The following is a 19,806-nucleotide window of genomic DNA, read 5'->3' as shown; positions in this document are numbered from 1 at the left end:
ATCCCCATGGTAACCGAGGGAACGGGGGACAGTGGTTGCCATAGTGACTATGAGAGACCTGTGCAGTCACATGTCTGCTGTTGCTATGGTGACTGTCCAGGCTGGAGTGGATCCCAAAGGGTGGGGGCAGGAGAGGGGAGGATCTTTCTTCTCCCCACAACCCACCATCAAAAGCAGAGAAAAAGGAAGTGGAAGGGAGGAATCCCACTCCCACCCCTCCTCCTTTTCTCCCTCCAGGGAGAGAAAACTAGCACGTTATCTCCACAAATGCCTTCTCTCTGGGGGCCTGATCTAGATGGAGCCCTTGCCCAGCCTGGCAGCTGGAAGGGTGAGGGAGGTGGGGAGAGGGGGAAGCAGGCTGGGGCACCCTCTGGGGCACAGGGGTTCCAGGCAAGAGCTGAGAAGGGAAGCAGGCCCCCAGCTGCCTCATTCCCTCCTAGGAGTCAGGAAATCTGAGAGCGAGGAGGGTTGGGGAGAAAGCAGGCCTAGACCCAGGAATCCCGGCCTTCCAGTTAGAGCTGGAGAGGTGATTTGGGGGCAGGTCCTTGCCACACACATCCCCACAGGGAGACTGGTGCCCACCGATTCGGGATTTGGTGCTCGCCAGGGCAGGAGGAAAGGAGGGGGTGGAGGAGAGGGGGATTCCCCAAGCTGAGCCCCACTCTTAGAGGCCTGCTTGCCCGAATGCCCCGGGTCCTGCCAGCTCCAGTGTGGGGGTGTGGGCAGAGAGGTTGCCAGCTGAACTGGAAACTGAAGCTGGCAAAAAGGCAGCCGGCCCCACCCAGAACCAGAGACCCGAGACACAGAGACAAGGAGAGACGGCCTGCTGGAATCTTAGGGAGGGGAAATAGGCCAGAAATCTGATTCCAACGTCTGTGATTCTGTGTGTGTGTGTGTGCGCGCGCGCGCATGTCTGCGTGTGTGAGCAGTTGTGTCTGTCGCCACCCTGGCTGAGGCAGGGAGGGCGGGGTGAGGGCTGGGGCGGGAGCAGCCTGGGTGGAGGGGGGTGTGGGGTGGGGTAGTCCCCGGAATGGCTCCAACTGGCAGTACTCTGGGGCAGGGGAGTCCCCCACCAGTGCGGCGGGGGAGTGAGTGGGGAGGAGCGTGTGTGCTACCCACAAGGAAGGAGGGCCTGGGGTAGAGGGGGCGCCCTGCCACTCGCCCCGGCCCTTCTCCCCAGACTGCCCTCTGGAGAGCCCCGGGTGTAGAAATGGGAGGACACAAGAACCCTCCCCCATTTCCTGAGGACCAACATGGAGAATTCTCCCCGGGGAAGAGAAACAGGCAGACTTGGGACACTGGGACGGTGGCAGAGAAGGCTCCAGAAATTGCTGGTGCCCCTTGCCTCGGAGCGGCGCACACTGAGACACACACAGTGACGCACAGGCGCACACTCGCACTCACTTCTGGAAGCCATTAGGGCTCCTACCGCCCAGGCCTCCCCCTTCTCCTCCTCTCCCCACCCTGGCAGGCTCCCCTCTCCCCTCTGGCCCCCAGTCCACTCCTCTCTCTCTCTCTCTCTCTCTCTCTCTCAGCATCCCAAATGCCAGCCTGTGATTTCCAAATGAGAAAAAGCTGCGCTGGGCTCTGAGCTTGGAGAAACTCCTACACAAACTTCCAGATGTGACACAACCGCCGAGAGGGAATGCTCAGGATCTCCTTCCGGGAGGGGCCGCCCCTCCCTCGCACTGGGAGAACCTCTCACTCGCTGGAGAGGCCAGCTCACTCCCTGCTAACCTGGGGGTGCTGTCTGCCTCTGGGATGCTGTCTGCCAGTACCCCTGCTCCTCCGAGGGCCAAACACTCACTGTGCTGTGTATCTGCCTTCCTTCTGCGTCCCCCCATCCTCTCAACACACACCAGACACACACACACACACACCACACACACACACACACACACACACACACCATTTCCTACCTGGTCTACATCTCCTCTCTAGGAAACCTGGTCTCCCAAAGAGGCTGCAACAAGAAGGGGTGAAGAAGAATATGCTTAAGCAGCTTCAGCTGGGGAGGGGGGATGTTGGGGAACGTCCTTGTGTCCCCCAGGACCAGAGGGAGCTTTGTGGAGCCAACGGAGGCTTCACAGACACCAAAAAGAGAAAGAAGAGGTACTGAGGCCCTGGAGGCCGTCCCCAACCCCTCGGGCAGTGAAACGGGTCTCCCTGGGCCCTGGGTAGGAGGGGGACACGGCTCAGGCAGTCTCCTCACCAAGAAAGTCTTCTCAATCCATCCGCAGTCACCCCAGGCTAGGTGCTTGTCCCCATTCCCCAGCAGGGAGACCTGCTTCACGGCCCCAAGGTGAGCTCGGGCCCCTGCCTCTCCTCCCTTGTTGCAAGCCTGGCTATTTGCCCCCTCCTGGAACGCCCCAAGCACCTGGAGATAAGGGACCCCTGAGAAGGAGGAGATGGACAGGTGCTTTTCTCCGTTCGTGGAAGGGTGGGTGGTTTGTGACAGAGAAGAGGGGTGCCCAGAGCCCATCCTTCTCAGCCACCTTCTTGCCTCACCTCCATCTCTGCCAGAGAGCAAGGGCCTGGGAGGGGGGCTCAGAGCTCACGATGACCTATCCACCAGCACCACAGATCGAAGGCCCCCATCTCTCTCTCTCTCTCTCTCTCTCTCTCTCTCTCTCTCTCTCTCTGACTGAAAGGAGGATGGGGCAGGGGACCAGCCGAGGGTGTGAAGAAGGGAGCTTCCCAAAGACCCACGGGTGTGGAGGTTGGGGGTGGGGGACCCAGGCTCACATCCTGCTTTGCGCACTAGAGGCAGCAGAGCTGCAGAGTGAGGGAGGCACCAAGCTCCCCCCCTCCAAGGCAGAGTCCCAGCTGGGCTCTAAGGGTCTTACAGGGAGACCTAGGGGCTCCCACCCTGAGCCCCAAAGAACCTCTGAACTGGGAGGAGGGAGCCAGGGAAAGCCATGGTGACCTGAGATGGCAGCGCCACTGGCCACCTCCGGCCACCTTTTCCCAGCTCTGTGGCAGGACTCACCCTGGGAGCGGGGCATTAGTCAAGCAGCACTCTAGGCTATAGGTTGAGAGGGAGGGGACCCCCCCACACACACACCACCACTCCAGGCCAGGCAGAGGGCAAGAGGCAGTGCTGAACCCATCTCCTCGGAATTGAGGCTTGCATGGCCCAAATCCTTCCAGGGAGGAGACATCAGGGTGGTGGACATGCTCACAGCCTCCCCATGCCCCCCGATACTCTCCCAGGGCTGCGGTCTCCTTCCCCCACTCTGCTACTAGCCAGGGCACTCTATCCGTGGAACGGGAGGGGTAACTTGGACCTGCTGACACCCATCCCCCACTTGCCGAAGCTCTTGTGGCTGTCTTTCCCTCCACAAGAAAAAAAAAAAAAACGGGCAGAAACTCGCCAACCCAACCTTAAGCACCCCGCTGGAACCAGGCATTGTGGTGGAGGGAGGCACTGCCGGCGCTGGGCGCAGGCTGAAAGGGGCTGCGCTCCAGCTCCGGGGTAGACGGCTCCCCATCCACCACATCTTGTTCTCATTCTGCGCCCCTGACATCAGCCGCCGCCGGAATCTCCTTGTTGTGCCTCCAACCCGCGGGGTGAAGGAGGGGTGGGGGGATAGGACCTAGTCCCCGCCCCCCCAACAAATCCCTCTGGGTCAGTAAAAGGCTCAGCCTCAAGGACCAGGTCTGGGGAATCGCACCCTAGAATCCGCCGCAAACTTTGGGGCGGGGGCAGGAGGGAAACCCTGAAGATTGCGGCGCCCCCTCCTCCGTCCCCGCAGCTTCCTCCCCACCCCACCCCCCCAAACTCGGAAACCAGACCCTGCACGCGAACCGGCGGTGGGCGGAGGAGATCTCCCCGGCTCCCGAAGCTGCCCACATGTGGAGGAGGACGACCCTCCCCTGCCCACATGTGGAGGGCATCCAGAGGCAGATCCGCGGGGCACGTCTCCCCTCTCTCGCTGGCCTGAATCCCAGTTCCCCGAGGAGGACCTAGGTGTGCGATCGGAGCCGGCGCTCGCCCGGGATACCGACACGACCCGCTCGCGCCCCCGCTCCCACCCCGACGCCCCCTCCCCTCCCGAGCACGCTCACCCCTCCAACTCACCCGGCTTTGGGTCCGCCCCCTTGCGGACCCCCTCGCCCGGCCGTTGTGCCCCGAAGGATATGGGTTACAGACCGTGCGGAGACACCAGCTCCGCGGGCGGCTGTCCTGGTTCAAGTAGAAGAAAACCACCGGGGCCAGCGCCGGGTACGGCAGTCCCTCCGCCTCGGAGTCCACGCTGCCCGGGTCCTTTTCCGCCGACCCCGGCCCCGGCCGGCCCCCGGCCCCCGACAGGTCGTTGAGCCGCAAGAAGCTCCGGGACTGTCCCGACTCCTCGGCGCCCGCTCCATCCTCCTCCTCGTCCATCCTCCGGCCAGCCGGGGCCCCGGGCGGCCCGGAGAGGGGCGAGCGGCGCCCCTCGGAGGAGGTGCCCTCACGCAACCGGAGGGCCCCGGCGGGGGCGCATGTGGGGGGCTCTAGGGCACGAGCTGAGCCCCCGGGAAGGCCAGTTCAGCCCAGCTCCCCCTGCCCGCAGGGGCATACTGCCCGCGGGGCTCTGGGTCGCAGAGAAGCCCCTCCAGGCCCCCTGGGCCAGCCGGCAGGCTCCCCCTCACTTTGTTCCGGCTTCTTCGCTTCGCGCCCAGGCTCCGGCGGCCCGGTTCCGCGATACCTTCCGCGAAGAAGCCCCGAGAGCCAGGGAGAGAAACGGGGTACCCGATGGGGGGCAGGGGGGTCCGGGGAGGGGCGCCCCCTCTTCCCGCAGAGCAGCTGGAGCAGGATCTAAGGGGTCAGCATCGCCCCGGCTCCGCGCCAGCGGCCGCGGGGGGAGGGGAAGAGGGCTCTCCTTGGGGGTGGGTTTGGAGGGGGCGGGGGGCGGCTCCTGCCTCCGCCCCGCGGCGGGCTCACGGTCCGGGAGGGGCGGGGAGACGGTGGGGGGCCGTCCCGGGCGGGGGTGGAGGCGGAGAGGCCGCCGCCGCCGCAGCCGCCGCGGTGGCTGCCGCTGCCGTAGCTGTCGCCGGCGCCACTGCCTCCTCCTCCGGCCGAGACGCGGAGCGAGCGAGCGAAAGCGGCGGCGAGGAGCCCGGCGCACACCACAGCTGGATCCCTCACTCCAACTTCAAGCCTCGGCCCCGCCTCCCCAGCCAGCCTCGCAGCCAATCGCCGCGAGGCGCCGGCCCCGAGCCGCGAGCCCATTGGCCAGTCTCCGTGGCAGAGCGGGCGGGGGCGCCCGCGGAGAGAACCACAGCTGGAATCCGGTTCCCACCCCAAATCCCAGGACCGCCCCTCTCCCCTCCCCTAGCCCCTGGGTCCGCTCCGGAAGGCTGGAGCCAATCAGGCAGCTGCACAGACCGAACCCACTTTCCTATTGGCCGCCGGGGTCTTCGGGACTCCCCCGGAGGGAGCCCCGGGGAATCGGAGTGTTTGGCGCGGGGTCCTGGGGTAGCGCCACAGGCCCCGGGCATCCTTTGTCCCCGACCCCAGAACTGGGTCGCAGCCGGAGGGCGGAGCTTGGTTCTGGGCGGGCCGGGAGCGGAAGGGAGGCAGGACGCACGGGGGCGAGGGGTGTGACCAGAGGCCCAGCGCGAAATCCCCGGGTCTCCACTTGGAGTTGAGCCCGGTAGCCGGACAGGGGATGGGGAGGAGTGGGGCAGGACGTCCTGGGTACGGCGCTTCGGGCTGGGTCTGGAGATCGGGAAGGGGGCGCTGGTCTTGGGGAAACAGAGTCAGGGAAAGGCAGAGGTAGGCACAGTCTGGGCGTGGCTTTCACTTCTGAGACTGACCTTGACCCTCACGCCCTGACCTCCGTCCGTGGAGGTTCTTTGAAGGCTATGAACTCCACACGGGACTTGGTGCGCGAACACGTGGCCCCAGGCAGGTCGCGCCCCAGAGCCTGGATCCCCAGCAGCTGCGGCGCAGAGCGGGGGTCCCCTGCCAAGCGACCTCCGCCAGCCTTGAGGTGTGGGAAGGGGCGAAGCCAAGCACCTGGCTCGGCCCTACCGACTCCCAACCTACGAGCCCCGGCCGGCCCGCCCACGCTGTGCCTCAGTTCCTCCCCGCCTTAGGGACGCAATTCGCGGGACAGGAGCTTCGTGGGGCTGCTCCCGCGCACCCTACCGAGCGCGGGTGCTTGCTCCGCAGGTGCATGGGGAGACCTCGGCCCGCCTCGCCTCCCGGAGTTCTGGGGCTCGACTCCCGCACGTCCGCGGCGCTACCGCAGGAGGCAACAGACACCTCCGCGGAGGTGCTGGGGCCGGGGGGAAGGAGCCGTTGAGGATCCCACGCCTTGAGCACTGCCCCGATGTTGCGGGAGGTCGACGCGGTGGCTCCCAGCCTGTCGGTCAGTCCCGCCTGGAGACCGCGGGGCGTCTACGCCATTGCGGAGAGGCCGGGGGAATGGACGTGATGACCTCGGGCACCCGTGGGACCTCCGGAGCTCCCTCGCTGTCCCAAGGTTGTACCACCCGCGCTGTTTCCGCGCGCCTCCCGCCGCAGCGTGGTGGTGGGGGGGGAGCCTTTCGGCTCGCGCCTAGGCGGTTTGCGGGGGCGGCGGCGAGGGGTGGGGAGCGCAGAGCGGCTGCCGCGCTGTCGCCTCCCTGGTTGCCCTTTCGCCGAATCCGGGCACCGAGTTGTGCAAATGAGGCCGGGCTCATTTGCATTTCATGCTAATAAGCAGATCCCCTAAGTGCCTTTCTGTCTTCTGGCGGGAGTCTCTGCTCTCATTCCGGCAGTGCAGGGCAGTGCAGGGCGCCGATCTTGAACTCGGGGCTGGCTTCCGGGGGACAGGGGGGCGATTTACGGCCCTGGCCCTGGGTCTGACACTTTCTTCGCTCCCGCAGGGCCGCAGGCGGCCAGGTCGCCCTGCCCTTGCGACCGGGGTCGAGGAGCTCCTGGCCTGAGGATGTAGGAACTATCGGCACCCACGGTTTGCAGAGGGGGAAACGAGGCCAGAGAAGCTTGCCCCGCCCAGCCGTCAGGTTCCCTGATGTTCAGGAGGCCCCACACCCTCAGTGTCATCCGGACCACCCCTGGTCTCTGGGCTGAGCTCGGGCTGGCACATGCCTATCCGTGTACCTGAGCACCAGGAGACCCGGATACTCATCCATTCTGGGATGCCCAGAGTTAGCCTGAGGGCACGCAGGGCAGAAGGGAAGCATCCTGACCCCTCTCCTGCTAAGACAAAGGGAGAATTGAAACCAGCTTTAACCCCAGCCCTCAACATTTTGAGCTGGGGCTTTGCCTCCTCTCCAGCAGGTGTTCCGGTGCCTATCAGATGCCAAGGCAGTAAACGAGACAGGCTGGGATTCTGTATTTGTGGGTGCAGTAAGAAAGTCACCGTGTCCCCTTCTAGCCTCTAGGGCATGAGCTGCTTGTCCATTTTGCTCCCTGGGCCTAGTCTCATGTTTGGCACATAGTAGGTGTTTAATACATCTTTGTTAGATGAAAGAATACCCCCAGGTGGGGAGGGGAAGGACACGGTCAAGAAATTCCTCTTTAGGCCTGTTTTGCAACACAGGAGTCGGGCCCCCAAGACGTGCGGCCCCTCAGTGCCCACCTGTGGCACTCTTCCATCAGTGGTGGCTTCTACAGACATCTTCTCCGTCGGCCACCTCCGCAGCCTGGGGGGGGGGGGTAGGAGGCCCCCATTCTTCAGACAGGAGAGATGGAAATTACCTAAGGGACTGCCCCACCCATGAGGCCTCTGCGGTGACCTGGCCCACAGCTGCGGCTGTGGAACGGGGAGTTCGCTCAGGATCGGCCGGTGCAGGGGACGCAATGCTGCAGGGCTCCCGGTTTTAAAATCCTGCATCTTAACAAGACTGAGGCTCGGCCTTGCCCTCTTTAGAAACTCAAGCACTCCCTGGAGGACCAGCCCTCTACAGTCCTAACTGCTTTCTCTGAACCCATTATAGAATCCCATTGCCACATACCAGAAGCAGAGACGCAGAGCGAAAGGAAGCCAGTAGAAAAGGCACAGCCACCAAACACAGCCTCCTTCTCAGCGGTGCCCGCACCCCCTGGGGAAGAGGACCCCTGCGTGGTTTTTATTGTACCCAAGGGAGGAACAGGTGTGCTGAGGGGGTCTCGGGCCAGTCGTACACCCACTCGGGGCCTGGACTATCCCACCCCGGGTGAGGGTGATCTTCATTCATGAGGGTCAACAGGGACACCAGTAACAAGAAGGCCTTACAAACTGCCCACACTGTTCCAAAGCCAGGGCTAGGGCTGCCAAGAAGGCCACCTGTGCTTCTCACACTGCCCCCTGCCCTCCCTTCCATCCCCCCTCCCAGGCCAGGCTCCACTTGTCCGGCCTCTGACTTCCTGGCAAGGCTGAGTGGGCTCCAGCTAGCAAGGGGCCAGCTGACCTCGTTGGCCGGAGCTCTAATCCCCTCCAGATGGGCCGGTGGCTCACGCCGAGGGCCGGCTGCCCAGACAGAGCTGACTCTGGTCCCAGTGACCATGTGTGACTGTGTGTGACCATGCACAGGGAACGACACTGTCCAGTCTCCTGGCTCCTTCCTGCCCCACTCTTTCCCACTGCGGCCATCCCCAGACGAGCAGTGGCCCTCGGGCCTCCGATTCTAGCAGCCTCTGCAGGCCCTCTGTGTTGTTTGGCTTGGGAGCCACGAGGATGCCCTGGCTCAGCAGGCCTGGGAAGGCCTCTGGGAGGGTTCTTCCTCCCCTCCCAGGCAGCCGTCAGCTCCATCACACTACACCTGCCCTTCCCACAGCGTGCGTCCCAGTCTCCTCCCCCTGGTGGAAGCCGGAGGAGATGTATCTGAAGCTTGCAAAGACGCGTGTGCCAAGGACGGGACTTCCCATCATGGAGGGGGCAGGAGGGGGTCACAGGGGGGCACCTTACTTTCTCTGCATTAGCAAGGACTCAGATAAATTTGGAGGAGGACTTCCAGCCCAACAGATGCTCCAAATGAAAGACGTCTCTTTCCCCAGACCAGCTTGTGTAAAAGCAAGGGGGATGGACAATATGACCTACTGCACAGAAGCCTTGCTAAGGCAACTCCCACAATGCTCCAGGCTATGTGCAAATGTAACCTCTGTGAAAAAAATAAAAGCATCTCCTGCCCCTTCCCCAGCTCCAAGTGAAGCACAATGGGGAGGGGAGGGCAGGCCCCCTTCCTGACCCTTCCTGGTTGTCTACTTGGTTTGGGGCCCGACCTCAGCTTCATTCAGGCCACAGTGGCCATGTACCCAAGGGCAGGTCTGCCCCGTGACTTCTGGAGGGTGAAAGAGGAATGGGAGAAGGCAGGGGGGTCAGCTGGGGGCACCCGGAGGGAGGGGCCCTGGGCCACTGGTTCCCAGGCTGGAGTGAGGCCGAGGCCCTGAGGTTACCGCGGGACGCTGTTAGGTTTATTCCAGGGGGAATGGGTGCCCATCAGGGGGCAGCGAGAATGGCGCAGGTCACCTGAAGGCAGAGTGCTCAGGGTAGCCACAGGTTCAGCAGGGCCCGGCAGGGCCCGGGTCTCTGGTCAGCGGGGAGCTCCGCCTTCCACCCCAGTCCAAGGGGGCTGGCGCAATCACTGATGTAGCAGCTTCCGTAGCTCACAGGGCTCGGTGATGGGCATGGAGCAGGCCTGGTTCTCACACACGTAGGCCGTGGCCCGGTCCTCTAGCCGCCGCAGGGTACTCAGGAAGGGCAGCTGGCGGGACAGAAAGCTCGAGGGGTCCCCGTCGGCCAGAATCAGCACCTGGGGCGGAAGAAAGGCATGACAGGTCCCTGCAGGGGGGCACTGGGACCTGGCCGGGCCTCCCAGGAGGGGACCTCTCCCCAGCCTTAGATGCTGGGAGCTGAGGAGGGGCCAGGGCAGAGGGTGGAGCCAGGCTCATGGGGACAGGTACCTTGTTGGGGATGTAGATGGAGTGGACGCACTGCAACAGAGCCTTGGTGTCCTTGGCCTGTGGGTCTCCACAGATCACGATCTGGTGGGGGTAGCAAGGTCACTCCAGTGTCAGGTTGTGGCAGGGACTAGCCCCAGACCCATCAGGGCTCTCCCCCTCCTCCCTCCGTCCACCCTACTTCCCTAAGAAGGAACGAGGGACTCCTCTCTGCTGCCAGGAGACCACTTCAGATGAAGGCTTAGCCAAAAGACTCACACACACATGCACATACACACGCAACATCCCACAGAGGTATCAACGTGGGGAGACACATGCCCAGAAAATCTGATACCCTGGAAGACATATCACACAGAGACCCATCCACAGGGAGGCCGAGCAGTCACACACGCACACACACACACACACACACACACATGCTCGCACAGAGGCAAACACCTACAAGCACTAAACACAAACACATACACACACACATATACACACACACAGGCCAACCTGCAGACAGGCAAACACCCACATCAGCACACGCCCACAAAAGCAGGTGCTCAGACACACCCTCCGATGGTGCACCCAGACGCACACACAGGGGACTGCAGTGACAACACTGATACGCAGAACCTTCTGCCCCCATGCTCTGACAGCCCCAGTGATGGGCATTCACACGGGCACCTGTCCGGGCAGGGGCATGTCCACACACACACACACACACACACATCCAGTGCACAAAGCAGAGACCCACCTCACACAGAGATCTGAGCTCTAGGGAGCCCCGCCCCATTCTTGTCCCCCACGACAGCCCCAGCTCCCCTCATCCCCAGGGCCCCCACCTGCTTCAGCGTCTGCTGGTGGGCTGAGAGGGCACGGACCATCTCCGGCAAGGCTACGGGGACACGGCGCATGCGCTCAGAGAAGGCGGTCAACAGACACACGCATTTGTCCATCCAGTCCTTGTGGCCCGTGAAGCCGTGCAGCCGAAGCAGGTTGTGGGCCGACACGGAGTTGGCACTGGGCTCTGCGCCATCCTGGTCTGCAGGGGGTGGGGGGAGGCAAGGGAAGGTCACTGGGTCCCAGGGCTCTGCCCTAGGGCTGTTTAGGGCCCCAGGGCGTGTCCCCCCCCCTCAGTCTGAGATGCTAGCTCCCAAAGGGGCATCCTCCATTGCACTTGCCCCAGGCTACTCTCACCGCCAGTGCGGCCACAGTGGCACCGCACTTCACCTCCCCCCACTCCACTCCTCCTTGCCCTGGCCACTGCAACTCCCTCCTCACACGGGGCCCTCTGTGCAGGCTGCCTCACACACACTGTCCCCTCTGCCTGGACTCTCTCCATCCCGTCTGTGACCACGTGGCCCTCTGGCCCTCCAGGCCTGGTTCATGACACCGCTCACCATTTAATCTGATCGGCTCCCGGCCAAATGGGCCCTGGCTGTAACCTTGCAATATCATCACTAACATTCAGTGAGCACCTCCTATGTTCTAAACCCTGCGGGTGCCACACCCATGCTACGATGTGAACGGAGAGAGATGAGCCAGCAGGGTGAGGCAGGAAGACACATGGGGGAGGGCTCAGTTCTGTGTGGTGTGCATACTTGCCCCTTATTACTGATTATTACTCGTCTCCCCTACACACAGCAAGCTCTCCAAGGCAGGGACTGGGGCAGCCTTGTTCAATGCAGGCCCCTACGAGTACCAGTTCCCATGCAAAGTGCGTGCACAGAACAGCTGGCTGATCTCTATACCAAGCCTGGCAGGTATTACCACTGTTAGGTCCACGTTGCCCATTAAGAGACTGAGGCTTAGAAATGCCATCCCAAAGCGCCGTGGTTGGTCAGCAAGGAGCAGGGCTGTGATGCCACAGGGCCCCACCCGTGCCGGCTCCCCACTGACTGCCATACCCCACTTCTGCCACCATGGAGGTAAGCCAAGCCCCACCAGGTCCAGGAGCCCAGGCCTGCCCTGCACCTGCCACTGACCATCCTTCAGACGCAGGGGCAACCCGGCCCCCAGCTCGGCCTCACTGCAGAAGTAGCCGCCGCCCTGGGTGTCCCAGAAGAGTCTGTCCTGGGTGTCCTGCAGCCGCAGAGCCCACTCGAGCCACGAGCTTTCCTGCGAGGCCTCGTAGAGGTCCAGCAGGCCCCGCACCACAAAGGCATAGTCCTCCAGGAAGCCCCAGCAGGGGGGGGTGCTGGGGAGGAAGGGGACAGGTCCAGGAGAGAGGGGCCCTTTCAATGCATCCTCCAGGTAACTGTCAATCCACCTGCTTGGGTTCTGCCAGCCCATTTCCCGGATGAGCCAACAGGCCCAGCAAGGCTCAGCGCTCAGAGTGCATGGAGCACAGCCAGGGTTGGAGTCCACCCGGAAGGGAGGAGGGAGCTCCCGCTTGGTCTGCCCCGCCCCCACCTGTGCTCCACGGCACCCCCAGAGCCAGCGTAGCAGGTCCGCTTCAGGCGGCCACTGGCCACGTCAAACATGTGCCGCTTCAGGAACTTGGCGCCACTGGTGGCGTGGTTGATGAGCCTGTCCATGCCCAGCACAGCTCCGGTCACTGCATAGCCAGACACCATCAGGCCTGGAGGGTGGAGACACAAGGGCAGGTGAGATGGGGGCTGGGGGCCTCCAGGTACAGCTGGCCACCCCACCCCTGGAGCCCCAAGGCCTCTCGGGAGCAATGGGGTGAGCGTGGGCTCCAGCAGCGGGCAGGGCTGGGTTCCGAGACCCTGCACATGGCCCTGGGTGAGTCACCCAAACTCTCTACAAGATGCAGCTTGCTCATCTGTAGGTCAAGGGTGACAGCTCTAACAGAGGGAGGGGAGCAAGGCCTGACACACGGAGGGGACGTGGGGAAGGGGTCAGCGCCCGGCCCCGGCCACCCCACCATTCCACGCGGCCAGCATCTTGCTGTCCAGGTGCGGCTTGGGCCGATGTTTCCGCGCCTGGAAGAGCTTCTCCAAGCCCGCGCTGAGCAGGCTCCGCACGGCGTCCACGTCCAGGCCGAAGCGGGCAGCGGTCAGCTCCAGCGAATAGCGGACGGTCAGCACGTTCTGGCCCTGCAGCTCCCCACTGGGGTCCTAAGGACAACAGCCCTGGAGGGATGAGAAGGAGCCCGGCCCTGGCGGGGAGCAGCAGGCTCCCCCCTCCCCGCCCCCGCCCCCACCCTCACCTGGCTCGGGCTGACGTTGCCAGCCTCCGTGAGGCCGTAGTGCTTCATGAGGAGCTGGCCGGACGTGAGCGGCTCCGTGGCGCCCTGCACGGGCTCCGGGAGCAGCTGTTGCACCTCCTTGACCGTCCACACGTAGAAGGCGCCTTCCTTGGGCCGCATGCCCCGCTCTGGGGGCGAGTCGGCGTCCTCGGCGCTATAGAAGCCTCCAGACTGTAGGGAGGGGAGAGTCGGCTAGCCCCAGCCCCGAGGGTGGTGGGGGACCCCCGGCCCCTCCACACCCGGCCTCAGGGGACACACACCCGGTGGCTCAAGCTCCGAGACACGTACTGCAGGATGCCTTTGGCAACATCCGAGTAGAACTCCTCGCCAGAAATCTGAGTGGCAGAAGGGGGGCTCTGAGCAGAGGTCCCCAGTGGGTGGGGGAGGGAAGCTGGGGCAGTGGGTGTCTGGGTTGAGGTTAAGGGGTGGCCAGAAGGCCCCAGCAAGTGAGCTGAGCTCCAGTGCCTGTGCTGTGGGCTGGGGTCAGGGCTCACCTGGAAGGCCTGTGAGTAGGCCACCGCGAGCTGTGCCTGGTCGTACAGCATCTTCTCGAAGTGAGGGATGTGCCACTGGCGGTCCGTGGAGTAGCGGTGGAAACCCTGTGCCGGGGGGGACACGGGGCTGGAGGCTGGTCCCAGCCTTGGCCCCATTGCCATCCCGGGGGCGGCCAGCCCCTGCTCACCTGCCCCACGTGGTCCCGGATGCCCCCATTGGCCATCATTTTCAGGGTGTGCAAGGCCATCTGCTGGGCCCGAGAGCCGTCCTGGGTTAGACGGTGGCTGAGCCAGTAGGAGAACAGGAAGTTCAGGATCACTGCGGGGTGAGAGGACGGGGTGAAGGGGGGCAACTATCAGGGTAGGCTAGGAGTTCACTCTACAGGCGGTCTTTGGAGAGGCTGGGGGTCTGCAGGTCACCAGCAAACCCACAGGACACAAGGTCACTGTCCAAGCCAAAAGGTCAGATCACCATCTGCGTGCAGTACACCAGAAGGGCATGAGCCAGGCAGGGATCACAGACCAGCTTAGGGTCAGAAGGTCACTATGAAGGTCAGACTCAGAGCCTGTTCACCAGATACAGACAGGCTAAGGAGCAGGGAGGTCACCTGCCAATCACGACAGGAGGTCAGGGATGAAGCCCGGGCTGGGGTTACGGTGGGCATGGGTGGGGGTCTGGGCAGTGACCTGGTGTGGGAAACTTGGGGGCCTCTGCGAATCCACCGTACTCCTCGTCATAGCCCTCGTCCAGCTGCTGGAAGCAGCGGCTGTTCATGGTGGCGGCCGAGGGCGGCAGCTGGCGGTCACCTGTGCTGATCTCGGACCGGGCCAACAGGGCCGTGGTGACCCGCTGGCTGTTCTCTAGCAGGCTGTTCTGGTTCTGTTTCCACTATAGGCGGGGGGGGGGGGGGGGGGGAGGGGCCACATTGGGAGGTTGCCCCAGGCTGAGGCACCGGCCCCCAACTCCTGCCCACGGACACTCACTTGATCCCGGATTCTTAGCAACACCGTGCGGAAGCCCACGCGGGTCAGGCCGTCCTCCGGGGGGAAGTAGGTGCCCCCCACAAAGGGCTGCAAGTTGGGAGTCAGCCACACGTTCATGGGCCAGCCCCCGCCACTGCTGGTGGCCTGGCAGGGAGAGAGGGCAGGCATGAGGGGCGCGGTGCCAGCACGCACCCCGGCTCGGAGGCAAGACGGCTCACCTGCACGAACGTCATGTACACCTTGTCCACATCCGGCCGCTCCTCCCGGTCCACCTTGACACTGACAAAGTCCTCACTGAGCAGGCGGCCGATCTCCTCATTCTGGAACGACTCCTCCTCCATCATGTGGCACCAGTGGCAGGTGGAGTACCCCACTGCAAGGGGAGGGGCCGCGGTTTTGGGGGCCATGATGGGGCCAGGGGCCTGACCTGCACTTTCGCAGCCACCCTTAGTCCCACCCATTGCCACAGCCGGGTGGGGGTGGCCCACTCCAGGGAAGGGGGAGGGGTGTTACCTGAGAGGAAGATGGGCTTGTTTTCCTTCCTGGCCTTGTCGAAGGCTTCCTGTCCCCAGGGGTACCTAGGCCCAGGGCAGGGTGGGGCATCACTGAGCAAGCAGCCTGGTGGCCCAGGAAGGTTGCAGGACCCCAGCTGCTGGGGGGGGGGGGCAGGGGGAGGCGCGCTCACCAGTCCACGGGGTTGTAGGCATGTTGGAGGAGGTACGGTGACTTCTCATTGATCAGGCGGTTGGGTACCCTCTGGGGCGCAGATGGGGTACTACTGGGCCGGCTTCCTTTCCCTCCAGCAGGCATGGGCACGGAACTACTGACCGATGCACTTCGGTCCTTGTCCCGGGAGGAGCTACCCCTGGCGTGGGCAGGTGGGTCACGCAGGCGAGGGCCCCCCGCACCTGCTCCCAGGTCCACCCCAGAGCCCACCGCCCTCCTCCCAGCCCTCGGCGGCCCTCGTGGGATGCCGGCTCCCGGCCCAGCCCACCTTTCTGAGCCACGGGGGAGACTGTGGCCTTTGTGCTCCCCCTTGTGTTTGGGGGGGGGTGAGGACAGGTGGCTCATTGGGGGCTCCCTGCCAGGTTCGTCTCCCCCAGACTTTCGGACCCGGCGGTGGGAAGGATGACTGTGAGGTCGGGGGAGTCACAATGGACAGAATGCTCCTCGGAGCTCCATTCTCTCCCTGGAAGCGGCCCCTCCCCAGGGCGAACCCACCTGCAGTGGCTGGGTGCGTGGCCACTGGCAGTGCCTGGACTGGCCAGGAAGACTGGGGTCTAGGGCTGGACCAGGGAAAGACAGACACAGGGGACACCCTCACTCAATGCCTTCCCATGGGCATTTCTGGGGGGGGAGGCAGATCAGCAGCCTGGGGGACACCAGACCGCCAGCTCAGGGAGCCCAGCCGGGGAGGGTGAATGCGCTCTGGGGTGGATCTGAACTACGACAAATCTGTAGCAATGAAGGAACGTGACAGGACAGAAGTGCTGTTGGGGAAGGTCCTTTGGCCAGCCCAGGAGGGGCTCATGGAAGGCTTCCTGGAGGTGGCTTTGGAGCAGTCCCGCGGGGAACCAGCCCTGCAGGCTGAGGAGGGCGGGGAGACGGGCTTCCCCGAGGGGGGGGCCGGGTCGCGGAAGCAGATGGAGGGGCGTGGGGGTTTGACCAGGCATGCAGGGGCGGTGGGGGCAGCCCCTGGGGATCAGAGCCCAAGGGACGGCCACGGGGCCCCACTGCAGGCACAGGGCCTGCCGCCGCGGCCCGCTCGCTCGCTCGCCCGCCCTTCCGTACCTACGGCTCGCAGCGAGGCTCGGCCCGGCGCGGGGCAGCAGTTGGCCGCGGCCCACCCAGGCCCGCGCGCCCAGCATGTCTGCTCGGGGCCGTGGGCCCGGCCGCGGAGGACTGGAACCGAGGGCGTGAAGCTGCGAGGGGTGGGCGGGGCGCCGGCAGAGCCTCGGGCGGGTCCTAGCCCAGACGCCGCGCCGCGTGGGCGGTCTCCGAGCGCCGCCGGGTGGCCGAGCGCAGAATCGCAGGCCGGAGAGCCTGGGCTTGGGAGGACCTCCGTCTGCTCAAAATTGGGTTGGACTCGGCTTTCTCGTCCCCTGATGCGAGAACACAGGGTTATGAGTTGCTAGGGCCGTGGAATGTCTGAGGCTCAGCTTAATTCTGCCAACGAATAGGAAGCGAGGCCCAGCAGGTGCACCCATCTCAAGATCCCCCGCTGGAAGCCTTCCCTGAGTAATAGCGATGAGCTGACTCTGTGTCCCACCACACACGGCATGCTCCCTGCATTTGCAGCATACTGCCCTTATTGTCCCCTGCCTGCCACTCTGCACTGGCTGTACATTAGTAGGCAGGGAGAGACAGCACTCCTGCTCTCATGTTGCTCACCATCTCACATGCTCACCACGCATGTGAAGATACAAACACCCACTGTGCCATGTGCCATGAGCAGGTATAACAAGGGATCTGATCCGGTGGAAAGCTTCCTTGAGGAATCACATTTGTGTAGTAGCCATGGAGGACACGAGGAGGGCAGTGGAGGGAACGTGGCTGAGTGGAGAAGTAGGCAGAAGGGACTGTATGTGCAAAGGCCCTATGGCACATCGGTGAGTCACGACCCAGGACCTGCAGGAAGCTGGTATGGCTGGACACAGAGCAGAGCAAAGACAGCCTGGTGGATGAGGCAGGAGGCAGGGGAGGAGGGCAGGAGCCAGGTCTGGGAGGGACTTGTGGGCTACAAGGAAGGCATCTCTGATGGCAGCAGAGGGACGCTGGTGAAAGGCTTAGGCGGGACAGGGAGCCAGCGGGAGCTGCGTTTTTGGAAAGATCCTGCCAGCTGCCCAGGGGAGAAGGGACCAGAAAGGGCCAGGGTGGGAGCAAGGGCAGTGTGGGAGCCGGAGCAGCCCCCAGGGGAGACAGTGGAGGTCTCCCAGGGTGGTGGTGGTGGACCAGAGGCTGGGAGAGGAGCAAGTGGCATCAGAACTAGCACTGAGCAAGACGAGAGCGAGCGTGGGGTCAAGGGTGACTCGCAAGGCAGGGGCATTCCCCAAACAGAGCCCGGCTGGGCTGGGGCCGGGGGTTCGTGCGGTCATTCTGGACCTATTGGCTGGAGGTGTCTAGGATGTCCACATGGACATGGGGATGTCCAGGCTTGAGCACACAGGACAGGCTGTCGGGAGAGAAGAATGGGGCCTCTACTGTAGGATGACCCTCCGGAGGAGGAGTGAACAGGGGGCGGGGCCCAGCCAGCCTGCGGGACACAGCCAGGGAATGCAGTGTCTACGCCATCAGACTCCTGAGAAGCCAGCCAGGACCAGCTGAAGAAGGCGAGCCTGGGGTGCAAGGGACACGGGCGTGGCGTGGGAGCACACACATGGCCACCTCCTGGGGAAGGGACTCTCAATAGATACTCAGCCCTGAGGACACCTCAGTGAGACGGGTGCACTGAGTCGCAAGGGAGCAAGGGGCTAGGGTACCCCCTGGATGCGAGGCCAGCTGGCTCCTGCAACAGGCAGGTCGTGGGCAGCAGGCCTGGTCCCAGAGTCCTTGAAGAGGACAGAGACGGAGAGGGGATGTGAGGGGAACACTGGGAAGCAAATGAAGACACACGGGGCCAGTCCCCGGAGGTGTGCAGGAGTGAAGGGACCCAGGATTCTGGGAGGGAGGCTTGGCCGACTGTGGCCTGCCCGGGGCAGCGGAGGATGCGCCCGGCTGGAGGGAACTGGGGTAAGAGCAGGGAGCACGCAGCCTGCTTCAGTTTGGGCGAGACCCGGCGTGACAATGAGACTTCAAGTGTGACTTGGACAAGGGCAACTGGGCGCTGGAGGGTGGCCACGTCATACTCCGGGCTGCCGGGCCAGGCGGAGTGGAGGTAAGATCTGGGCGAGGTTGAGCTTGAGCCACGCCCCCAAGCATCCCAAGAATGTGTTGGAGTGGCTGCCCCAGGCAGGGCGGAGGGCGGCCACTGTGGGGGAGCAAGGTCGCCCTGCTCTTCTCTGTGGGCAATGAAACGGATCCCCGGGGAACCCTGGGGCCCAGGTGGGACAGGCACAGAGTTGGGGGCAGGGGTCAAGCAGGAGAGGGCTGGCCCCAGAGGGAGGGACATCCCCCCTCCCATTCTCCCCCCCCCCACCTCCCACCCCGCCATGCGCACAGTGATCTCATCAGGAAGGAAGCCTTGGTCTCGTTGAACAAGGAAACAGAGGTACACACCAGGTCAGGGAGCCTTGTAACCACTTATTACTAAGTGATTATCCTTATTAGCAACTTTAAACCGGGGTGCAGAGTTTTGAGCCCTGTGGGTCTGACCGCTCTAGTCCTGTAGGCTGGGGTAGCCACGTGGGTGGGACTGGGACCCCTCCCCCAACATGAAATACCAGACCTGCCTAAACCCCAGGAAGGCTGTTTCTTGCCAGTCCTGGGGAAGGTGGTTGGCAGGGAGAGCTGGACTGCGGGAGATTCAGGAAACAAAGGGGCGTGGCCTCCCGCACTCGGTCCGTGCCCCCTACTGCGCTGTTCTCAGTTCCTGAAGGTTGTGGGCTGAGCAGTTCCTGGCCCCATCGGTCCGACTGTCCCAGGTGAGCCCAGCACTTGGTCAATATTTGCTGGGCCCAGCCGGTGGAGTCAGGCTGTCTGCCTTCGAATCCCAGGCCCGCGCCGCACGAGCCGGGGTGGGGTGGGAGGTGGGCCTTGAGGCTGCCGGGGAGCCCCTCTGCGTCTCGCCTGTGAAATGGGAGCAGTGCCAGCTGCTGCCAGAGTGAGTGTGCCCTGCGCAGCCGCGCGCCGGAGGGCTTTGTGCTTAGTTTAAGGTTTTGCGCTGCCTGCCTGGGAATTCTCAGCCCAGGTTTGAACAAGGAGCCCTGTATTTTCACCTAGCATTGGGCCCCCAAATTACGCAGCCGCTTCTGAAAGAGAGTAATCATATTACCTACCTCAGAGGGTTGTTGCAAGGACTAAATGAAATTCTCTGCCTAAAGTGCTTAGCACATAACCAGTGCACAATAAATGGGAACAAACGCCTACTGTCATCGGCTGTTAGATGGCGCCCGGTGCCCACGTGTGACACATGAAGTGACCGCAGGAGTGGGAGCCTAGGAGCGTCTGGAAGCCAAGGTGCTAGGCTGATGGGAGAGACGGGGGTGGGCGGGTTAGGAGGGGCGCCCCCGGTTGTGCAGTAGTCTCTTCCGCAGTCGGTGATCGGCGCTGTGGTCCAGACCCGGCCGCCACGCCCCCAAAAAGTCCACCTGGTGATAGCGAGG

General features: G+C 63.7%; 2 protein-coding genes across 20 annotated transcripts in view; both read right to left on the bottom strand.

Annotated features, from left to right (window-relative positions):
- Positions 1–5,121, bottom strand: part of CACNA1G (calcium voltage-gated channel subunit alpha1 G) — a 61,480-nt gene extending 56,359 nt beyond the window's left edge. For 10 of the 17 annotated variants that reach the window (XM_070060840.1, XM_070060846.1, XM_070060839.1 and 7 more), the window contains exon 1: positions 4,144–5,121. In XM_070060840.1, coding sequence (XP_069916941.1) covers positions 4,144–4,384 — 241 coding nt within the window. In that variant the 5' untranslated portion in view covers positions 4,385–5,121. The remainder of the gene's footprint in view (positions 1–4,143) is intronic. The other 7 variants (XM_070060851.1, XM_070060850.1, XM_070060852.1 and 4 more) reach the window with 1 other exon arrangement.
- Positions 5,122–9,363: 4,242 nt separating this feature from the next.
- Positions 9,364–16,493, bottom strand: SPATA20 (spermatogenesis associated 20). 3 transcript variants are annotated; one of them, XM_051825546.2, is made up of 16 exons: positions 16,337–16,493; positions 15,231–15,410; positions 15,059–15,123; positions 14,764–14,918; positions 14,546–14,689; positions 14,249–14,450; positions 13,750–13,880; positions 13,562–13,666; positions 13,328–13,402; positions 13,029–13,238; positions 12,744–12,936; positions 12,269–12,437; positions 11,842–12,053; positions 10,699–10,898; positions 9,875–9,955; positions 9,364–9,723 (listed from the first exon to the last, which is right to left on the bottom strand). In XM_051825546.2, exons 1-16 carry the CDS (start codon positions 16,411–16,413, stop codon positions 9,553–9,555), a joined length of 2,370 nt encoding a protein of 789 aa, XP_051681506.1. In that variant the 5' UTR covers positions 16,414–16,493; the 3' UTR covers positions 9,364–9,552. The 3 variants fall into 3 exon arrangements, with proteins under 3 accessions (XP_051681506.1, XP_051681507.1, XP_051681504.1); XM_051825547.2 differs by lacking the exon at positions 16,337–16,493 and adding an exon at positions 15,767–16,324; XM_051825544.2 differs by lacking the exon at positions 16,337–16,493 and adding an exon at positions 15,540–15,750.
- Positions 16,494–19,806: the final 3,313 nt, after the last annotated feature.

Source organism: Oryctolagus cuniculus, chromosome 17 (assembly GCF_964237555.1).
Source record: "Oryctolagus cuniculus chromosome 17, mOryCun1.1, whole genome shotgun sequence".
NCBI lineage: Eukaryota > Metazoa > Chordata > Mammalia > Lagomorpha > Leporidae > Oryctolagus > Oryctolagus cuniculus.
The sequence above is the reverse complement of the archived record's forward strand: the minus strand, read 5'-3'. Positions and strand labels throughout refer to the sequence as shown.